Source organism: Pongo pygmaeus, chromosome 4 (genome assembly GCF_028885625.2).
Source record: "Pongo pygmaeus isolate AG05252 chromosome 4, NHGRI_mPonPyg2-v2.0_pri, whole genome shotgun sequence".
Lineage (NCBI taxonomy): Eukaryota > Metazoa > Chordata > Mammalia > Primates > Hominidae > Pongo > Pongo pygmaeus.
In genome coordinates this window covers 132,573,338-132,596,178 of record NC_072377.2, presented here as the reverse complement: position 1 = coordinate 132,596,178, position 22,841 = coordinate 132,573,338, and the positions used below count along the sequence as shown (strand labels likewise).

Here is a 22,841-nt window from a genome sequence, read left to right as displayed (position 1 = left end):
CCGAAAACACACACTGTTTCCACTCTGCAAACAAAATTATTTGTAGTTTAATATCAATGGCATTTTTAAAAGATTCCCATCCAGGATAAAATTAAAGATTATGATATCCCAGTTAACTAAGCAAAAGCTATTTATCAATTACTACCACTTCTCAAATAAGGTAATAAAAGGCACAAAAAAACTAAAACATAATTTAGTTGTTTTGATAACTCAGGATGACTATATTCTGTGCAATTGACTAAAGTACGGATTATAATAATCCTATCAATTTGCTTCTTTTAAGAAAAAGCAATCTTGTTAATGCTTTTCAACAGAAATTGTTTCATAAAAGTCAACTACAAGGGAGGAATAAAATTGCTTGAATTCCAGATAAATGACCTTAATACAAATATTAGGGTGGAAAAACCCCTAGATCCAAAGATCCAAAGATGCTTTTGCCAACTGAAGGCATAGAAAGTGTTAATATTTAACCAATAGAGGAGGAAAAGTCATTTCCCAACCTTGTCCACTTTCAAGGGTCCCATTCAATTTCATAAAGCTACATACTTTTTACTTCGCAAAAAAAATTTTTAGTGTTTTTTGAAATTTGATTTCGACATCTCTTGAATTAATCTGATCGTTGAAATTCCCTATAGCATTTGGAAAATCATATCTGAGAATTACTTGAAAAAAAAACTGTACTAGTGTAAATATATCTATTGACTGGCTTTTAGATTCATGGACTATGATTGTAATAGAAGACTACTGCTATAGCTCAATATTTTATATAATAAATGTAGTTTAAAATGTTTAAAATTTCATTATATTTCTCTAAGTTAAATTTTCCATGAAACAAAAACATGTATAAACCCTAATTAAATACTTTGATAAGAGTTCACAGAGTAAACCTTAAACTTTGACTATCAAATAAAAATATACACTAAATTAAACAATGAAAGAATATAAACTCTAATGAGTACACTGCTTACTCATGGTATTATACCCTTCTTTTTCTTCATCCCTTTGGTGTAAACACGTAAAGGTCAATGTCAACGCAAGTGTCAATCCTTGTCAGATTTTATACTTCCTTATGTACCATTTACTACTGTAGAATAGTTACAACCTAATCTAACACGAGCAATTATAGGTGTCACTTGAGGTTCCTCTCATTTAATAATATTTGAGGAATCCTATTGCACTCTTCTTTAATTATACTCCAGAGCAATACAGCCAGCTCTATTTGGATATACTCATGGTTCTTCTAGTTAACACATTCAAACTAAACTGTCCTGTGTTCTCCATCACACTGCAAATGGCATTATCTTCCATCTAAATCCAAAAGTCAGAAGTTTGTATATAAACTTGAAATCCTCCTATTTCTCTAATTTCTCACATCTCATTAATTATCAAATCCACTCCTTCAAATTCTTTAAAATCTCCCAAATTCGCCCACATCTTTCCCACTCCACAAGTCACTGTTTTAATATAAGCCACCATCTCCTCTCCCAGGACACCTACAACCTTTTAAATGGTCTCTATTTCCATTTGTGATTCCTCAAGTCCATTCTCTGTACCATGTTCAGATACTTCCCTACAACCCAAATCTGAGCATGTCACGCCCCCCAATCCCAAACAAGATCCTAACTTCAATGGAAATAAGACCCTTCTCCTAATTATTTTTTCTCTCTCTAGTATTAAATCTCTTGCTGCTTTGTGCTTGAACCATAGAAAAATGTTGGTATTTTTCTTTCTTTTTCTTTTTCTTTTTTTTTTTTTTGAGACAGAGTTTCACTCTTGTTGCCCAGGCTGGAGAGCAAAGGCGCGATCTTGGCTCACCGCAACCTCTGCCTCCCCAGTTCTAGCAATTCTCCTGCCTCAGCCTCCAGAGTAACTGGGATGACAGGAATGCGCCACCACACCAGGCTAATTTTTTATTTTTAGTAGAGACCGGGTTTCTCCATGTTGGTCAGGGTGGTCTCAAACTCCCGAACTCAGGTGATCCGCCCAACTCTGCCTCCCATAGTGCTGGGATTACAGGCATGAGCCACCACGCCCGGCCGTATTTTTCTTTTTTTATTTTTCCGAGACGGAGTCTTGCTCTGTCGCCCAGGCTGGAGTGCAGTGGCGCGATCTCAGTTCACTGCAAGCTGCACCTCCCGGGTTCACACCATTCTCCTGCCTTAGCCTCCCAAGTAGCTGGGACTACAGGCGCCTGCCACCATGCCCGGCTGATTTTTTTTTTTTTTTTTTTGTATTTTTAGTAGAGACGGGGTTTCACCATGTTGGCCAGGATGGTCTCGATCTCCTGACCTCGTGATCTGCTCGCCTCGGCCTCCCAAAGTGCTGGGATTACATGCATGAGCCACCGCGCCCGGCCCACTGCTGACATTCTAATAGTACTTTATTCTTTGCCTATCTCCTGTAGTAAACTTTCTGAAGGACGAATCTCTTGGTCATCCTATCACTGCTTTCCCAACCTCTAACATGGTGATCGGCATATAATCCCTCAATAAAGATTTGGTAAACGAATGACTAGAAGGAAGGTGAATTACCTTAAGCAACTCCACCACAGTTTCTGCAAATCCAACCACATACATAGCAACTGCAACAGCGTTGGCAAAGGCGAAGATTAGCCCAATTGCACCACCAAATTCTGGCCCTAGACTTCTAGATATTAAATAATATGCTCCTCCTAAAAAAAAAAAAAAAAAAAAAAACCAAAAAAAACAGGTACTAAAGTTAGGATTTAAAATGCCAAATTATCCTTTAATTATACAAGAATTCACAAAGCAGATGCCCCCAATAAGCAGAGCAGTTAAAGAGGCAAGTGAGTGACTGTATTTTCAGAAATACCTAAAAAGAATATTTCACAAAACACGTATTAACAATTCTCAACATCCAGCTAATGTTCCCAGTATCAAATATAAAATCATCCTATTTGAATTCCCATTTTATCTTTTAAAGTATAGATTAAAATGGGCCACAGCCTCCTCCCCTTCACAGATCCCAAGAGATCACTTCCCAATGAATTTCTAATACATTTAATCTTAATGTAACTTTTATTTTTATGCTTTTTTGTTTTCAGACAGTTTCACTGTCGCCCAGGCTGAAGTGCAGTGGTGCAATCTTGGTTCACTGCAACCTCTGCCTCCTGGGTTCAAGCAATTCTTGTGCCTCAGCCTCCTGAGCAGCTGAGACTACAGGTGCGTGCCACCACACCTGACTGTTTTTTTGTTTGTTTTGAGACAGTCTTGCTCTGTCACCCAGGCTGGAGTGCAGTGGTGTGATCTCGGCCCATTGCAGCCTCCACCTGCTGGGTTCATGTGATTCTCCTGCCTCAGCCTCCTGAGTAGCTGGGACTATAGGCGTGCGCCACCTGGCTCAGCTAATTTTTGCATTTTTAGTAGAGACGGGGTTTCACCATGTTGGCCAGGATGGTCTCAATCTCCTGACCTCAGCTTCCCAAAGTGCTAGGATTACAGACGTGACTGATTTTTGTATTATTAGTAGAGACAGAGTTTCACCATGTTGGCCAGGCTGGTCTCAAACCCCTGACCTCAAGTGATCTGCCCACCTCAGCCTCCCAAAGTGCTGGAATCACAGGTGTGAGCCACCACGCCCAGCCTTAATGTAACTTCTAAATCACAGTTGGTATGATTTTAATTACTTAATTAAGACAGTTTGCTGGTAATGTGAATACCAAGACCAAAAAAAAAAGTCTCACAACAGCATATAATGGTATCCCAAAGAGATGTAGTTTGTATCCCAGTAAATCCTGTCTAAATGGCAGAATCAACAAAGATATTAAATGAGCTATCAAGAAGCAAGTTATTTTTTCTAACTTAAAAAATAAATCAGTATTATGATTCCGAGACAATCTAATGCTTACCTGAAGTCTCTAAGAGCTCTTCTAAAATTCGAATTTAAATTTGGCCATTAGGTCACAATCAAAACTTGGTTTTAATACTACTGAAGTTACATAAAGCTATATACATATTTCTATAAACTGATTAAATACTTAAGACTATATAGTGAAATGTCATTAAACAGCTGAATATTTGTTTCTATTGTTCACCCAGTATAAAGAAGGTAAATGCACCAACAAAAAAATTCTAAAGTTAAAGTACTAATGATGCAAACTTCATTTTGGAAAATGCCTGTAACAGGTTTTCTAGTTGATTCCTATCAATTTGCTCAAAATATTCTACACTTCAAACCCATCCACTATAAAACTTCCTTAGTTTTCATGATCCTGAAAATTAAAACAAAAAAAGCAACCTAACCATTTAACATTAGCCTCATGATTTTGAGATAAAAATGACTTACAATTTTCCATGAAATATTCTTGAACACTAAAAACTCCAATTAATTTATATAATGACAATTTTGTCAAAGATCTTCGAATATATTACATCACATTATAATTAATCACAAGTAAAATCCCTACAATAGTATAATTATCAGCCTTTATTTAACGTATGTTTTCAAAATTAACGAATTATTTCATCTACTCCCAATAGCAAAAATGAATTAAAACAAAGTATATTCTGATTTTATAGATGAGAAAATGAAGTCACAAAGAAAGGTTATTGAAATTAACACTCTTGTCTTTAGTAGTTGACAATACAAACTTTAGAATCAGAAATATCACCAATAGGACCTATTAAAGCAAGAAATTCATGTTATGTGCCTTAAAGTTTTGATTTTATAAAATGTGAGATTTCAAAATATTTAAGTCTTTCACAAATACAGCAACGTAAAACTCACATTTTAAAAGATTTGTATTGTTTTCAAGAAAAAGGAAGTGACACATGGATAAGAATATAAAAGCAATTGTACATCATCTATTACTTCTTATGAAAATCAAGTTATTTGCCCTATTCCTTCCCACTTCCATTCCTATTTCCTAGAGGTTTTTTTTTTTTTTTTAAAAAAAAAAAGATCTATCACTCTGAAAGGCTGTGTTATTTTTTACTAATAAGCACAGACTAGGCATACACCTTATTTTGTTAAATACTACACATTTAACTTAATTCTACTAAAGTACTGTTGTCATCCTCATTTTACAAATGAGAAAATCACAGCTCAGGGAGGTTAAGTAATTTGGCTAAGGTCATGTAAGCAGCTAAGTAAAAGAACTGTATTTAAACTCAGGTCTCCTGGACTTAATTGCTTACCAATACAGTATGTATGATAAACTCTTGTAAATCAGCCTTTCTGTTATCGCTAAAAATGCTGAAGACATAGAAAATAATTTTATTAAAAAAATCTATTGATCAAGCAAACCCAGACATCAATATGGAAAAAAAGTCCTGATGGGGTCTCATAATTTGGCCATAAACTACCCTAAGCTCTGACTGTAAAGAACATAATTAGATGCCAGAGATACTAAGTAGTGACAATACTGAGTTCCATCTTTATTACATCTTGATTTGGGGATATATGCCCCGGTAACTCTTATTAAATGTCCAATCAGTAATCAAAACCCTAACTAGGCTAATCAAAAGCCTAACATTAAAAACTGGTTTCAGTCATAAAGTATGTCTCAATTTCAAAAACCTGAAATGACACACTATATATTACTGACCACAACAGAACTATATTAGATGCATGAAAGATCCCTAAATATTTAAATTACGTAACACACTTTTAAATAAATCACAAGCGAAGTATTTTGAACTGATTTGATAACGAAAAGTGAAGCATAAAATCAGTGAGATATACCTAACACAGAAATTACAGTAAAATTTGTTTTAAATGCTTATACTAAAAAATGAGGATATATCAATAATCTAAGCTTCTACCTTGAGAAACTGGAAAAAAGAGTAAATAAAATCTAAAATGGAAAAAATAGTAAGAAGAAAGCCAAAAGTTATTCTTAAATATTAAAAAAACTGATAAACAATAGCTAGACTAATCAAGAACAAAGAAGAAAAAAGTAAATTAAATTAGGAATGAAAGCAGGGACATGTCATTACAAATCCTATTGCATCAAAAAGTTAAGAAGGTAATATATTAAATGACTTGATTACAATGATTTTGCAACTAGATGAAATACACAAATTCCTTGAAAAACAAAATGCGGCAGAAGTGTGACTGCAACAGGAAACTGAAGTAACCCTATAGTATGACAGAAATTAAATTTGTGATAAGCACTCCTGCCAAAAACAAAAAAAACAAAAAACTATAGGCGCAGATGGCTTCACTGGTGAGGAAGAAATAAGATCAATTTTACACAAACTCTTTCAGAAAATAGAAGAAAAGGAAACACATAAGATGAGCATAATACTGACATAAAAACCTAGCAAGGTTATTATAAAAAAAGAAAATTCCAGGCCGGGCACAGTGGCTCATGCCTGTAATCCCAGCACTTTGGGAGGCTGAGGCGGGTGGATCACAAGGTCAGGAGATTGAGACCAACCTGGCTAACACGGTGAAACCCCGTCTCTACTAAAAATACAAAAAATTAGCTGGGCGTGGTGGCGGGTGCCTGTAGTCCCAGCTACTCGGGAGGCTAAGGCAGGAGATGGCATGAACCCGGGAGGCAGAGCTTGCAGTGAGCCGAGATCATGCCACTGCACTCCAGCCTGGGTGACAGAGCAAGACCCCATCTCAAAAAAAAAAAAAAAAAAAAAATTCCAGACCAATACTCCTTATGATCATACTCAAAAATTGTTAAAGTATTAGCAAGTAAAATTCGACAGAAAGGATAATATCTCTGACCTAGTGAAGTTTATCCTACAAATGCTAGGTTGTTTTAGATGCAAAAAAAAAAAATATGTAGGTTGTGATAATAGAATAAGGGAAGAAAAAAAAATACAGTTCAACAGATGCAGGAGAATCATGACAAAATTCACTATCCATTTATGATAAATATGCTCAGCAACTCAGAAATAGAACTAAATCTGACAAATGACATTTTAAAACCTTATAGTTAACAGTGATATTGAACTCATTCCCTCTAAGACTAGGAACAAGGAAAGGATGTTTATTCTCACCACTTCTAGTCACCATTATACCAAAGGTCTTAGCTAGTTCAAAAGGCAAGAAAAAGAGGAAAGTCCTAGAGACTTGAAAGAAAAAGTAAAAACCATCTCTATTCAGATGACAAATCTTGGCTATTGTGAACAGCACTGCAACAAACATGGGAGTGCAGCTATCTCTCCAATATACTGATTTCCTTTCTTTTGGGTATATACACAGCATTGGATCATATGGTAGCTCTATTTTTAGTTTTCTGAGGAACTTCCAAACTGTCCTCCATAGCGGTTATACTAATTTATATTCCCACCAACAGTGTACAAGAGTTCTATTTTCTCCACATCCTCTCTAGCATTTGTTACTGCCTGATTTTTTTATATGATTTGCATTTCTCTGATGACCAGTGATGTTGAGTGCCTTTTCATATGCCTGCTTGCCATTTGTATATCTTCTTTTGAGAAATGTCTATTCAAATCTTTTACCCGTTTTTAAATTGGATTATTAGATTTTGTTCTGAGAGTTGTTTGAGCTCCGTATATATTTAGGTTGTTAATCCAATTTTTTTGGCAGAAATTGGTATATCTAAGTCAAAAATTTATATGAAAATGCCAAAGATCTAGAAAAGCCAAAACAATTATGAAAAAGAAGAACAAAGTTAGAAGACTTAGGACTTACTATGAAGCTAAGCAATCAATACAAGATAGTACCAGCATAGGATACACAAACAAATCAATGCAACAGAATTCAGTCCAGATGATAGACAACCGATTTTTCAACAATGGTATCAAAAACAACTCAATAAGAAAAAGACAGTTGTTTCAACAAATGGTGCCGAAACAAGTAGACATGTGTGTACAAGGATGGGGGCAAGAAGGGTAGGGAGAAAAACAAGTACACTCTCCATCTCACATTATCTCCCAAAATTAATTTGAGATTGTCCACAGATAAAAATCTAAAAACTAAAACTATAAAGCTTCTAGAAGAAAATATAGGAGAATATCTTCATGGCCTTGGGATAGGCAAATATTTGTACCATGAACAAAGCACTAGCATAAAAAAAAAAAGAGAGAAACTGGACTTCATCAAAATGGTAAACGTCTGTTCACTGAAAGACATGATTAAGAAAATGATAAAAATGGTAAGACAAGCCACAGACTGAGAACGAATACACACAATATATATGTCAAACCTAATAACATAACTAGATATATAGGAAAATCTACAAATCAGTAACAAAAAGACAACCCAATTTTTAAATTGGCTAAAGATGTGACTACATCCCAAAAGAAGACTGTACAAGTGGCCAATAAACACATAAAAAGATGCTCCTCATCACTGAACATCAAGGAAATAACCCAAACTCTTCCTCACCACCTACCACTCTCTCCATACACTTCCACTGTGGTCTGTATGTGTGGCCTCATAGAATCCTGGTACTAAACTTCTCATTTCACACACAGTAAGGCTGAGATTCAGAATCTGTGACTTTAAGCCATAGGTGAACAGTAAAGCTGTGAGAAGACTCGAGCAATCTGTTATTTAGTCCCATAACTAAAATCAAAACTAAAATGACTGCCTCACCTATCTCTTATTATTGTTTTAAGAGGTAAGTAATTTAAATCCTTTGGAAAAAATAAAGCCTGATCATAATTCCATTTTAAACTCAGGCAAAATACTGAAATTATTTTCCTTGCTGTGATGTTGTGATGTAAGAAGAAACATATATTTGGTCTTCATCCAAGGTTACTGCAACAGAGCTTATAAAACCCTTGGAATTTACTGATCAGGTGAGAGAAGCATCTTTTGTTATTTAAAATAAGCCCCTTCAAATCTACCTCAGTTTATGGTAATAAGGTGACTTGGTGGGCCCTTAGGTAGCTTCCGGATTGGACAGTGCTAGTTGCTAGAGGAACAACTATGTGATTAGAGGGTTAGCACTTTCAATACCCCCATTAGCCACTCCAGCTCCCACCCCTTACACCTTAGGGGAGAAGAGAAGGGAGAGGCACTAGAAATTGAGCTAATCATTAATGGCCAATGATTTAATCAATCGTGGCTATATAATGGAAAACTATAAACAAAGGGCTTTAGAGAACTCAGGCTGGTGAACACAGAGGTGCCAGGAGGATGGCACTTGGAGAGGTCATGGAAGCTCTGCACCCCTTCTCTCATACCATACTTTATGCAACTCTTTTATTTGGCTCTTTCTGTGTCGTAGCCTTTATTATAAACTGATGATAGTAAGCTGTTTTCTTAAGTTTTAGGAGCCATTTTAGCAAATTATCAAACCTGAGGAAGGGGCTGTGGAAAACCCCAATATACAGCCAGTTGGTCAGAGGTACAGGAGGCCTGGAATTGCAACTGGCATCTGAAGTGGGAGTAGTCTTGTGAGATGCAGCTCTTAAACTATAGGGTCTGCACCAACTCTGGGCAATTAGCGTCAAATTTTAATCGAATTGTTGGATACCCAATTAGTGTCCAGAGAGTTGGGGAATTGGTTTGTGTGGGGAAAATCCACACATTTGGAGTCAGAAGTGTGTAAACAAGAAACAGATCCTAGTAGTATTGCTATTACCTAATGTGCAGAACTTCATGAATGGTGTTAAGAGTCACAAGGGCTTTTGCCAAGATGAATGGAATGGCACAGAGTCTAGAAATAGATTCACAGTGTAGGGTCAATTAATTTCTGAGAAAAGCACAAAGGTAAGTAAACAGAAAAGAGATCACCTTAACAGATGGTGCTGGAATAACTGGATATCCATATGAATATTGATTCACATTTCACAATATATACAAAATACTGATTCACATTTCACAATATAGACAAAAGCTAGCTACAAATGTATCTAGCTAAAAACCTAAAGCTGTAAAACCTCTAGAAGAAAACACAGAAGAAAATCTTTGGGACCCTGGGCTAGGGAAAGGTTTCTTAGATACCACTCCAAAAGCACAATCCAAAAAGGAAAAAGTGATGAACTGGACATAGCTAAAACTATAAGCTACTCTTCTAATGATGCCACTGAAGGAATGAAACCACAAGCCATATACTCAAGAGAAAAAAACTACAAATCATTTATTTGATAAAGTAGTTGTATCTAGAACCTCTCAAAACTCAATAGTAAGAACTCCCAATACAATAAATAACCCTTCAAAATATGAGTAGACACTTATAGTACATGAGAAGATGCCCAACATCTTTAGCCATTATGGAAGTACAAATGAAAACCATTATAAGATACTACTATGCACATACTAGAATGAAAAATAAAAAGGACAATACCAACTGTTGGTGAGGATACAGATACAGAACAAGTAAAACTCACTGTTGGTTGGAATAGAAAGTGAAAATTTTGTAAAAATAAAGTTTTCTTGGTGTATTGAGGAAATAATCAAAGGGTGACAATAACAAAATACATTCTAGTACCCTGGTTTACAAATAAAAATAAGGAGTTTGCCTGTTAATGTTTGGCAAATTTTCTCTATTTTGTTGCCATTATTTTATCAAATAGGGAAAGGTGAGGTGACAAACATGGACTCTTCCAACCAGGATTAGGTGTTATCTTATTGTGAATGATCACCAGAATAATTCAATTAAATTTTAAGATACAAGAGGCAAAGACATATAACCCTAATTCTGCAGCAAACAATTTTGGAACCAAGCTGAAGTATTAATAATAAACTGCATAAACTGGCAAAACTGAAAGGTCACCAATGAGTGAAGAAAAAACCCATGCTGAAAATTCTATTACTTGCCAGATTCATATCTGAGCTATTTGTAGAATACAAATAGTGTGTTACTGAACTGAAAACATAATGTTATGTTAAATTTAATAAACCTCATAATACCACTGTGTTCTACAGCTGCTTCAAACATTTCATTGATCTGAAAAGTTATAATTTCAAAGAAACTAGCTATTAAAAAAAGGAACTATGGAGCTGAATTCTAACTTAGAACTCCTTGCTTGATAATGGTAGGAATTAATAGTTACACAATGGATAAAACAAAAAAATTTGACAATCAATGATAATCTGATTTTTCAAATACAGAAAGCACTTTTCTGTCACAGTACATGGAAAAAGTTTTTCCTTATTTCCAATGTTTTTGGCTTTATCTATTTACAAAAATGAAGAGGTATTCAATTATTTCAGAGAAAAGTAAAACAGATATGAGTATATAAAATTGTGACTTATGTAGACATTCTAAAAATTCACAAGCGGAATCTGCATAAAAATTAATTTTGTTAAAAATATGGGTATAATTGATTTTTTGTTCTCACTATCCATGTAAATGTTAAATGTGACTAACCACAATGTTGCATTACATAAGATAATGTATGTCAACACCATGGCATCATGCCTAGCAGTTAGGTCTCAAAAAATAATAGCTACTATTATTATCTGAATGTAAGCTCCAAGAACATAGCATGTTGTCTTTCACTGTTAAAAACCCAGTGTCTGTCACAAAATGCTCAACAATTGTCTGTTGATTGACTAAAGTACAAGTAACATAAAACTTCAGCACGGAATAGGCAAGTTTATGTTGATTTTAGATTCTGGAAACTTCAGAACTACCTATCTGAAGTTTTATGTAACCAAGGCTTTTATCTGAAAAGATACTGACCTCTGCTTTTAACTTAGTCAACTAAATGCCCCCAAGCAAAAAGTGGTTGAGGAACCTTTCCTTTGTATTGCTCAGTTCATATAACACAGTATGAATTAAAACCAAGAATTTACAGTCTTCATCTTATGAACGGCTGCCTGCAGTTGTCCTCTATTCTATGAGTGAGTCTAAATTCATGGATTAATTAAAGATGGGACAACTCTGTGTAATCTAGGAAATGCAGATCTGAGTGAAGGTGGCTGCTGACCAGCACCATCCAAGTTGCAAAACCTGTTGCACAGATCCGTGAAAATTCTATAAAGTCCAAGCTCTCAAGAACACTGCTATGATTCGTAGAACAGGAAAGGGCTCTAAAATCCCTGTAGCCTGCAATAATCTGAAAAGCATTCATGTGTCTTGCAGGCAGGGATTATGACAGAAATAAAGTAAACTTTATCAGTTCCTTGGCACTGCTATTCTTATGTGGAAGGCAGGGAACTTAAGTGATGATTCTCTAACCTGCTTCCAGTAGCTTTAAATAGTACCCCAAATCAGCCGGGCACAGTGGCTCACGCCTGTAATCCCAGCACTTTGGGAGGCTGAGGCGGGCAGATCACAAGGTCAGGAGATCGAGACCATCCTGGCTAACACAACGAAACCCCATCTCTACTAAAAATACAAAAAATTAGCCGGGCGTGGTGGCAGGTACCTGTAGTCCCAGCTACTCAGGAGGCTAAGGTAGGACAATGGCATGAACCCAGGAGGCAGAGCTTGCAGTGAGCCGAGATCGTGCCACTTTACTCCAGCCTGGGCAACAGAGCAAGACTCTGTCTTAAAAAAAAAATGGTAATAAAAATAAAAAAATAGTATCCCAAATCACTATTAAAATTGAATCAAGCCTGAAACTAAGCATCTTTTATTTTGTACATTTTGACTTTTTCAGAAACCTTGCATGTTTCCATTACATGAGACTTCAAAGTTGGACATTAATACATTTGTTTACAAGTTAATAACAAAGTACAACTTTTCTAGATTGATATCTGCTTAATCTCTAAAATGTACTGTTAAAGCCAATGTTAAAATTAATTAGTAATATTAAATCTCTCCTATGGCAAAATGTACACAACACTAGGGAAAGTTCACTGAATTCACATACTTCTGCAAAGCTGCAAACACGTAATTTTCAAGATGAGAATAAAACATTATTCAATTAATAAAAATATAAACACATTATAATTCAGTTAAGAATCAAGATAAACAGGCATTATCTCAAATTAGTTAACATTAATTTTTAAACACTATGCATCAAGTTTAAAATGGGGCTCTTTGAATTAAAATTACTAAACAATAAACACAATGTTCCCCAACATTTGAATAGTATTTTAAGAAAATTTATTTCCTTATTAATTCCCTTAATAGTCAACTTTCAGTCTACAAAAAGTTCAGATGCGTTCACCAGCCATCACTCTTCCCACAGCATTTTTCCATTTCCTTTTAAGACACCAATCCTCTGGATAATTCTAGCTCTATTACCGTCCTCTCTAAGTAGCCCTTACAAGGTAGGCGGTCAAAATCAAATCCTCAGCAGTTGAGCTGTAGGAAATCCAACTCAGGGACTCTTGGTACCACCAAGAAGTATAGTTTATAGTTTATAGCTAAAATGGCAAACAAAACCCATACCTACACATTGAATCTCAAGTTTGTTTTAAACCATTAACTCCCCTCTCCATCTTTTTTCGAGCCTTGAATAAGAAGGATTCCTTGCTCCATAGAGATTCCCAGTCTGGAATTTTCTGTCATCACCCTATGCTGTCATTTAACAAGTTCCTCTCTCCCCTGGATATTCTATAAAATGCTTCCTGGAGATATTGGCATAGTGTGATTCAGATTTAATTTGTTGGGAAACAATACTTCACAGGTATTCTTATCAAGTAAAAGCTTTACAGAAGTTAGAATTAAAAAAAAATTATTTCAATAGTTTTTAGGGAACAGGTGGTTTTTGGTTACATGGGTAAGTTCTTTAATGGTGATTTCTGAGATTTTGGTGCACTCATCACCCAAGCAGCGTACACTATACCCAATGTGTGGTTGTGTGGCCTTTTATCCCTCACCCACCTCCCACCCTTCCACCCGCATCCCCAAAGTCTATTATATCATTCTTATGCCTTTGCATCCTCATAGCTTACCTCCCACTTATAAGTAAGAATATATGAGATTTGGTTTTCCATTCCTGAGTTACTTCACTTAGAATGATGGTCTCCAACTCCAAGCAGGTTGCCGCAAATGCCATTATTTTGTTCCTTTTGATGGCTGAATAGTATTCCATGGTGTATATATACCAAATTTTCTTTATCCACTCACTGGTTGATAGGCATTTAAGTTTGGTTCCACATTTTTATAATTGTGAATTCTACTGCTATAAACATGTGTGCGCAAGTGTCTTTTTCATATAATGACTTATTTTCCTTTGTTTGGGTAGATTACCCAGCAGGAAGACTGCTGTATCAAATGGTTAGTTCTACTTTTAGTTAAGGAATCTCCATACTGTTTTCCAGTGGTTATATTAGTTTACACTTCCACCAACAGTGTAAAAGTGTTCCCTTTTCACAACATCCACACCAACATCTGTTATTTTTATTATTTTTTTAATTATGGCCATTCCTGCAGCAGTAAGATGGTATCTCATTGAGGTTTTAATTTGCATTTCTCTGATAATTAGTGATGTTGACCATTTTTTCATGTTTGTTGGCCATATGTATATCTTGTTTTGAGAACTGTCTATTCATGTCCTTTGCCCATTTTTTGATGGGACTGATATTTTCTTGCTGATTTGAGTTCCTTGCAGATTTTGCATTATTAGTCCTTTGTCAGATGTAGAGTTGGCAAATATTTTCTCCTACTCTGTGAGTTGTCTGTTTACTCCGGCTGATTATTTCTTTTGCTGTGCAGAAGCTTTTTAGTTTAATTAGGTCCCATTTAGTTTTGTTTTTGTTAAATTTGCTTTTGGGTTCTTGGTCATGAATTCTTTGCCTAAGCTAATGCCTAGAAGAGTTTTTCCAATGTTATCTCCTAGAATTTCTATGGTTTCAGGTCTTAGATTTAAGTCTTTGAACCATACAAAGTTGGAATATTCTAATTCTCTTTCCTCCTTTACTCATTATGTAGAGCAATTATCTGAAGAACAAATCTCATCGACTTCTTGGTTACCTTGAGTTCAGGAAAGAAACCTTTCAGGAGTTTGATTCGACACTATTTATTTATCAATTTTCATAAGATGGTTCCCGAGTATGTTTCAAAGGTGAAAAGTGAGATTTTTTGGTTTGTTTCACTGTGAACTTATGGATTTACATCCATATTTTCATATATTTTCATCCAAATCAGTTATCATCATTACTGCTGTTCAAATTATCCAAACTTTAGCCAGTGTTAGCTCCTCTAAGTTGACTCTTAGGTCCTTTTGACATTAAACTAGTAGTGTTCAATACTTTGCATCTGAAAAGGTGTCTAAGCTCATTTCCTGCCCAGATAAGGAATCAGTTTTTTCTCTAAAGTCCACTGGTTCTTTTGAGTGGAAATACACAACATGGGCACAAGAATTGCTTATTGCCACTGAGCTGGTCATTTATTATAGGTCACTTTAATGGAAAAAACTAAAAAATACATACTTTAGGATAAATTTTAAGACTAATACTTTCAACTTAGAATCCTGAATACACGTATAATGCGATCTCAGTTTTATGCCTATATCTACTTTCTCCCATGTGGAAAATACTTTTTTCATGATACCAAAATAAATCATGTTAGGGGTTTCCAAATCTGAGTCAGATACAGAGGAGACAGAAGGGGCTTACATTCACTAAAAGAATCTCTTGAAAACACTAATTGCAGATGATGCAGCTCATATATATTCTATAAAGACCATCCAGATGTCCAAAGTCACTAAGTGAAAAATGAATGCCTTCTATGAAAGCTTCATAGTATTTGGTCATTCTTTAAATTAATAACTTTCTCCTTTATCTTCTATGGGTTTCATTATTTCAGCAAATGTATCACTTCTTGATCGTATGAACACCTCATAACAGAATTTCAAGTGGTTTTTACCCTCTAGGTTCTTCCTTTGTGAACAGATTTTTCAGGAAACTCATGCAAAATTATAATATATAGTCATTTTTTGGGACAGATCTGTGTGGGTTCCACATTCTCGTACTTTCCCTGGCAGTCCAGGACAGAAGACTGCACACAAAGTCTATGAGGCAGATGTATTTGTAAAGATACATATATATATATACTACCAATGGTATATATATGTAAACTACTAATGGTATTATTGAAAAACGAAATAGCTTTTTAGTCACAATCTTGCAAAATCTCTACCTTCCAAAAGTCTGATTCAAATGGCGGAAAAGCATGAAGTTAATGTTGCCAGTGGCTTCATGCCCCATTCCTTTTGAGGCTCACAGCCTAGATTCTGAGGTCTGAGGAAAAGGAGAAATTCTTTGATGATTTGCTGATCCCCTACAAATACATAAATAACATCCCAGCCCATTTCTCTTCCCACTTTCATTCCCCAGTTGTGGCAGAGAGAAATGAAGCATGGAGTACCCAGTTCACGAGAAGCCAAAAAGAATCTCTCAACATTATCTGACTAACTCTGCTGAACATATCCACATTGTATATCCCAATATAGCTCAATCCAGGCTAACAGAAGCATAAAACTTCAGTCAACAGTGATGCATGCTCAGCATAGCCATAATCATATTGATACAAGATACCAGCCTCCAAGGGTCACAGTGATTTGGATCCTCTGGTGTCTAAAACATACAAAGACAATGGTGAAAAATGAAAAGCTCAGTCTGGTTCTCTCTCTCTTTCCTTCCCACACCCAAATACTTGATGCAGGTAAAGTGGAAATTGTGTTATATAATGTCAAATAGGGATATTCAAAATAGTTGAGGCAGATGAAATAGATCTTTTCTCAGTTGATTTGCTACCATGATTTTACAGGTGCTGGCAGACATTTTGTCTCCTTTCTCCAGGGATCTTCTTACTCTGACTGAGGAGTTTTGATTTGGAAAATGGAATTCTTTTCTTCTTGTTTTCAGGGATCCTGATTCCATTCTCCTGTAGTCTCTTGGGTCCTCTTCCTAGGGAGGGTAAAAATCTCACAAGGCAGATCTTATAGACTCTAATGAGAGGCCTTATAGTGTCCACAGAAAGCTAGACTTGAAAGTATGAATTTAAAGTCCCAGGGCCAGGTGCGGTGGCTCATACCTGTAATCCCAGCACTTTGGGAGGTCAAGGCAGGCAAATTACCTGAGGTCAGGAGTTCGAGCCCAGCCTGGCCAACATGGCAAAACCCTATCTCTACTAAAAATACAAAAATTAGCTGGGCGTGGTGGTGCACGTCTGTAATCCTAGCTACTCAGGAGGCTGACGCAGAAGAATCACTTAAACCTGGGAGGCAGAGGTTGCACTGAGCCAAGATCATGCCACTGCACTCCAACCTGGGTGACAGAGTGAGACTCCATCTCCAAATAAATATATTAATTAATTTACAGTCCCAGGTATAGCTCACACAATGCTATTAGATCATGGGGAAGGTATACTGCCTCAGTTTCCCTCAATAGGGGATGGAGGTGGGGAATGAGGTTACCCCAATACAATGTTGAACAAATGCCAGGAGCATGTTGCTGACTGATCCAAGGGCAAGCCTTGGAGGAGGCAATTAAGATGCAGCCCAGTGGATAAGAGACCAAAGTAGATGCTCCATTCTTGCTACGAGACACTCTGAATAACTTAAAGCTTATATGTATGAGTTGATATAAAATTTTACATTGAAATATACTAGTCTGGAAGTGCTCGGTAGCAACTTTCTTGTCTATAAGACTTAATATGTTGCTTCGGTTAAAGTAAAAAATAATTAAAAATACAATTTAGACCTCTGTTTAGTAAGAGTAATCTGATGATGATGATTCAACTTACCTCCTCTTACAAATCCATTAGTTGCTATTGCTGAAGTAGACAATCCTGTGATAGTTGTCACAACAGTGGCCATCATTATTACAAGGACTGATAGACCTTTACGAAGAAAGAAGAGATAGTGAGAATACTTACACTCTTGTTTAAGCCTGTCGTTATCTAAAACTGGTTGGTCTAAGAATACTGAATCTACATTTTAAATTATAAATTACCTAATTTTGATCTCATTTTATAAAAACCAAATCAGAATTATGAAAAAAGGAACATCAAGATAACAATCTGATATAAAGGAAAACGTAGTTAAAAATGACTAATTTCTTGAGTTTTATGAGGTTAAGAGCTCAGACACAGTTATTTTTCTTATTCTCAAATCAAGCAGGATGTAACTTCACTTACCTATTCCAGCTTGACCCACAATCCATGACAATCTAATGAAGAGCATCACACCCCAAATGTTTAACATACAACGTACCTAAGAGGGAAAAAGAAGCCAAGACACAGAGGAAGAAGAATAATCAAACATTATATAGTAAGCATTAAACCAGCCAAAGTAGAACAACATGCATTTGAAACCACAGAAGATATGTAGTTTTAAATCTAACTCCTACCCCACCCTTTTTTTTAACAGTTTTTATAAAGAGCTCAAAAGAGCTTACTTTTGAGCTAATATAAACATAATGTAACATATAAAAGTGTGTATGAAAATAAATGCACTCATCACAACTGTGTGAAGCAGCAGAAGCAACAGAACAAGAAAGATACAAGAAATATTTTTAAAATTCAGCCCTTTAAAAAAGTAGTGCATATTCCCTTTTATCAATCCAAGTTTAACTTTTGTTTATTCTTTTATAACATCCTCATTTCATGATTTCTTCAGCAGATTTAAGTATTACATAATATTTGTCAATACAAAACGCCAATTGTTCACATTTTTAAAAATTCAAATTAGCTGTAAAAGTTTCCCCTATTTATTTTCAGTTTTATTTGCTACGTTCATACATAGAACATAATCTTCTAAAACACTAAAATCTAAGGCAAACAATACTACCTGAAGCTTCACATTCACCTTATGGATTAGGCAATAAAGTTACTACTAGAACTGTGATTTTTTCCCTCTATTTCTCCCTGAAATTCCAATACAACCCCTATTAAGTGCTTCCAAAGTCCCAATGAGAAGGCAATCTAGCCTATTTTAGTCAGATCCTTAGTGCTTATTCAAACACAGAAAAACAGAAGTAAATCTGAACCTTAACCACCTAAACCTATGCAGCAAAGTGAACTCAACATTTAAGTATTTCTCCTGTATTCCTTGCTTGTTAACTTCCATATGCTTCTCTTCAAAATATAATGGGGGTAGTGTGAAAGGAAGCAGGCATATTTCAGCTCTATTCCCTGCTCAGCCTTCTTGATTCTGATGCTCCCAATTTGATAGTCTTCATATTTAATTTCTGAAAAGTGACAGTGCATGAGATTCACAAGAGGCAATGAAATATAATTTAATACCATCAGTAACACATTACATATAATATAATCAAGAATAATTTGGCAAACTAAATGGCATATCTCCTTTGCTGAAGTTAATATCCAAAAGCAAAGGAGGTACAAGCTATTAATTTGGTTTTCCACAGCACTCAGATAAGACAGTTAACATAGAGAAAAAAGAGTTCTCTTGAGAACTGATGAGAACATTAGGAAGATTTTATAACCAACAGATATGCTGTAACTATAAAATTAAGTCTATATATACATACTAATACACCCTTGATCCAGCCAAACTTCACGACTCCTTTACTTTCCGCAGTATATGTGACCACAGCATCTCTGGTTGGAGTACTTTCTTCCCCATTTGCAAAGCCATCCTCAAAAGGTTCCTGGTTATAAAAAGAAATATGAATTATGCTTAACATTTAAAATTTAAAATCACTTGATAAAAACAAACATAACTAAATACATCTAACCATATTTAAGAGGGCATAGTACAGATTTCCAAGAATCAAGGGTTTCCAAATATTTTACCCCAGGAAAGGACAAAACAATAAACTAGAAGAAAACCTTAATTACTGAAATTTCTTAAAATTTAAGTCTCACCATGACAGTAAATCCATTTTAATAATTCCAAATTCTAGCTACACTTTTGGTAGTGTCTGGAGGAAACAATGACTCCTGTTTGCTAATTACAGGGTAGCTAAGTCGATCAATTCAGACCTCATCTCTCAAGCCACAAATTTACGTCACCTAGTTGCCACCAGTCCTACATCTGAAATTTCAACATTAACAATTTAAAACTCCTCTTCATCACCAACGAATATGGTTTTTTATAGTCCATGACAGCAAGAATCCCATGGATCCCAAGATTCCTTCATAGCTCCTCTCTTTACTCATTCCTTGTCTGCAGTGACTCAGTGCTTTTCATTGCTTTCCTTTGTAGTTTTTCTCAGACTCAGACATGTACTGGTTGACATAATGAATTTGACAACTAGTGTTTCCTTTTTAGGTTTTTAGGTTTCATAGCTGATTCCATAATTCTTTGTTCTCTAACTTCTTTCTCTTTCAGTGCTTCTTGAGTTTTGTTCTATCCCAATATATGACACATTTCCAAAGCAGTAACCGAGCCTTAAAAAGGTCGTGAAAGGAAAGGGGAGATGGTTTAGGAAATAGATGTTCTGGGTTTAGAATTATGTCTCTAACACCATCCTGTGGTTCTTCCTCTACTCACATCTAAACAGCAGAGAACATAATATGGCTATATTTCAGATGTTCTTTAAATGCAGAAGAACAAACCAAATTTTTAAAACATGTTTTCAGTACTTCACATCCTTTAGTGAATTCTCTCTCTCCATATATACATATATATACACACACACACACATATATATATATATATACATACACATTTTTTTTTTTTTTTTTTGAGATGGAGTCTCGCTCTGTCGCCCAGGCTGGAGTGCAGTGGAGCGATCTCGGCTCACTGCAAGCTCTGCCTCCCGGGTTCATGCCATTCTCCTGCCTCAGCCTCCCGAGTAGCTGGGACTACAGGCACCCGCCACCAAGCCCGGCTAATTTTTTGTATTTTTAGTAGAGACGGGGTTTCACCGTGTTAGCCAGGATGGTCTCCATCTCCTGACCTCGTGATCTGCCCGCCTCGGCCTCCCAAAGTGCTAGGATTACAGATGTGAGCCACCGTGTACAGCCTATATATATATTTTTTAACAGAAATGAGATGCAGCAAGTTCTGTGCTACCACAGTGCAAAATCTACATGATAATCAAAATTCTCTTTTCCCTTAACCAATATCTGTCAGCCAAACAGACTCACTCAATTCCATTTAATGCAATATTGCTATATGCTTTTTTAAAGTACTGTCAACCTAGATTAGCTCTTAGATTCCATATTTACATGTTAATTACTGTTAATTCTTTGATTTTTGAAGCAATAGAAGTATAAGCCAGATGCAATAATTGTGTATATATATTTTTTAATAAAGGTGGTTTTATTATAAAATTCTAAAAATGTAGAGTATAGTCATGAGAATACTGCATAAGTAGAAACGTTATCTTCATGCTGCAATCACACAGATTTTATATTGTCCATGGAATTAATACTTAAAAAAATTCTTTTTAGTTAAGAGTCTTCAGAGCACTATTATTTTAATAGAAGTTATTTTGCATATCAGAGTTCATCTTTGGTCTTTTTCCTATGGCAAGTGCAAGGGAAGAGGTCATTCTCAGTCTGTGGTTCTACCCTTTTCATGCCCTCTCAGATTTGGGGCCCACTCACTTGTAAATTGGCATATTCCTGGAAAAGTTTGAAATAATAACAGAATATGTCATCATCCATGAGATTATTTCTTGCAAATTCTTGTCCTGCTTTTGCTATCTTTTTGGCCTCTTCATTGTGATCTTTTGCCCATTTAAGTTTTTCTAGCAGATTGTTCAGGTTGCTCTTCACTGGAATGTAGTGTTTCCAGGGCTGCAGCTCATTGTAAAAATGTTCATAGTAGATGGAGTCTTGGCTTCAGCACAACACTGTCACTAACTAGTAAATATGGCAGGTGATAAGCTGCTAAGATGCCATCAATATTTATTTGATACTTATGCTTGAAGAAATCAAAAAATGAAATGTGTTTCGCAATGGGACCATACAGGTTTTCATCATGTTTAAAGAAGAAAAAGTTGGTGAAAGCAGCGTCTATGAGTTCAGGGTGTTTCTACTGAGTTTAACCAACTCAAGTCTCCTTTGCAGCTGTCTCGCCCTCTCCAGAGAGCTGTGGAGTTTTTGCTTTCCCAGGGAGGACCCGTGTTAGCTTGCACAGACATCATATCCAGACTTACCCGGCCCATGATTTCTAAAACAGAGTCAGTCAAGTAGTAGGTGGGCATCACGATATCCTTCGAATCTGTGGAGCCACACCAGGAAAAGGTCGGATGGATGTTTGAATTGGATTTCTTTTTTTCCAAAGAAAAGGCCAGTCTGCCAAATTAAAGAACTCTATATCTGGCATCTTCACCTTTCTAGTCAAAGGAAGTAGTACGGCATCCATGAAAATTCTAAAACCTACATGTTCACCGTGAGTCTTGATATAAACTTTGTTATCTTTTAAGGTGTAGTGACACAGGCTCTGCCTCTGTCCAAGTCTTTTTGGGATTCCTACTGCAATCTTTTCTGGATCCACAGTAGGGAAATGTGCCGGATCTCTCTGAATCTGAGCAATGGTTTCCAGGTGGGCAGTTCATCCCCCATAGCCAGGCTGCACTGTCTTGCAAAGGCCAGTCACAATTCTCATGGCAAACTGGCCCTTTCAAAATATATGGGGATTTGGCCACATCTTGACCTTGGAATTTAACTTCCACCTTCAGATTTTTGTAGCTTGCACACATTCTGTATCTTACTATGAAGGACCCATCCTTTTGGTCTAAAACCTGGACTCCAACTCTAGTGAATTGCTCCTCTGATGCTGAGACTTTCACCTGGAAGACTTTTTTGCTTGGAGAAGATGTAAAGTTATTCCCTGATGTATCCACCGTCTGAATATAGAAATAGCAGGTGGGAAGGACGACATCTGCTTTTAGCCCGGGTCCCCATATTTTGCTCTTCTCCAGACTCAGCTGCCTTTCTCCGCCCGGCAAGTGCTGGAACTGTCCCCAGAAAGAAGCAATAAAGCAGCAAAATGCTAAACATTTACAAGACGGACTCTCGAAATGATCCATGGATAAATGAAGAAATGTAAGAGGTGGACAGAAGCAGCCGAGGCTTCAGCAGGGGCACACTGGCCAATTGCAGCGACTCCAAAGGGTGCTGCCTG

At 36.2% G+C, this 22,841-nt stretch overlaps 1 protein-coding gene and 1 pseudogene across 2 annotated transcripts in view; both read right to left on the bottom strand.

Annotated features, from left to right (window-relative positions):
• SLC12A2 (solute carrier family 12 member 2) overlaps positions 1 to 22,841 on the bottom strand; it is a 104,544-nt gene that overhangs the window by 55,799 nt on the left and 25,904 nt on the right. For both annotated transcript variants that reach the window (XM_054488023.2, XM_054488024.2), the window contains exons 2-5: positions 19,291 to 19,410; positions 17,936 to 18,011; positions 17,543 to 17,638; positions 2,532 to 2,671 (exon numbers count right to left, since the gene is read on the bottom strand). In XM_054488023.2, the coding sequence (XP_054343998.1) occupies positions 2,532 to 2,671; positions 17,543 to 17,638; positions 17,936 to 18,011; positions 19,291 to 19,410 (432 nt within the window). The remainder of the gene's footprint in view (positions 1 to 2,531; positions 2,672 to 17,542; positions 17,639 to 17,935; positions 18,012 to 19,290; positions 19,411 to 22,841) is intronic.
• LOC129036629 (protein O-glucosyltransferase 2-like) lies at positions 21,169 to 22,717 on the bottom strand (annotated as a pseudogene).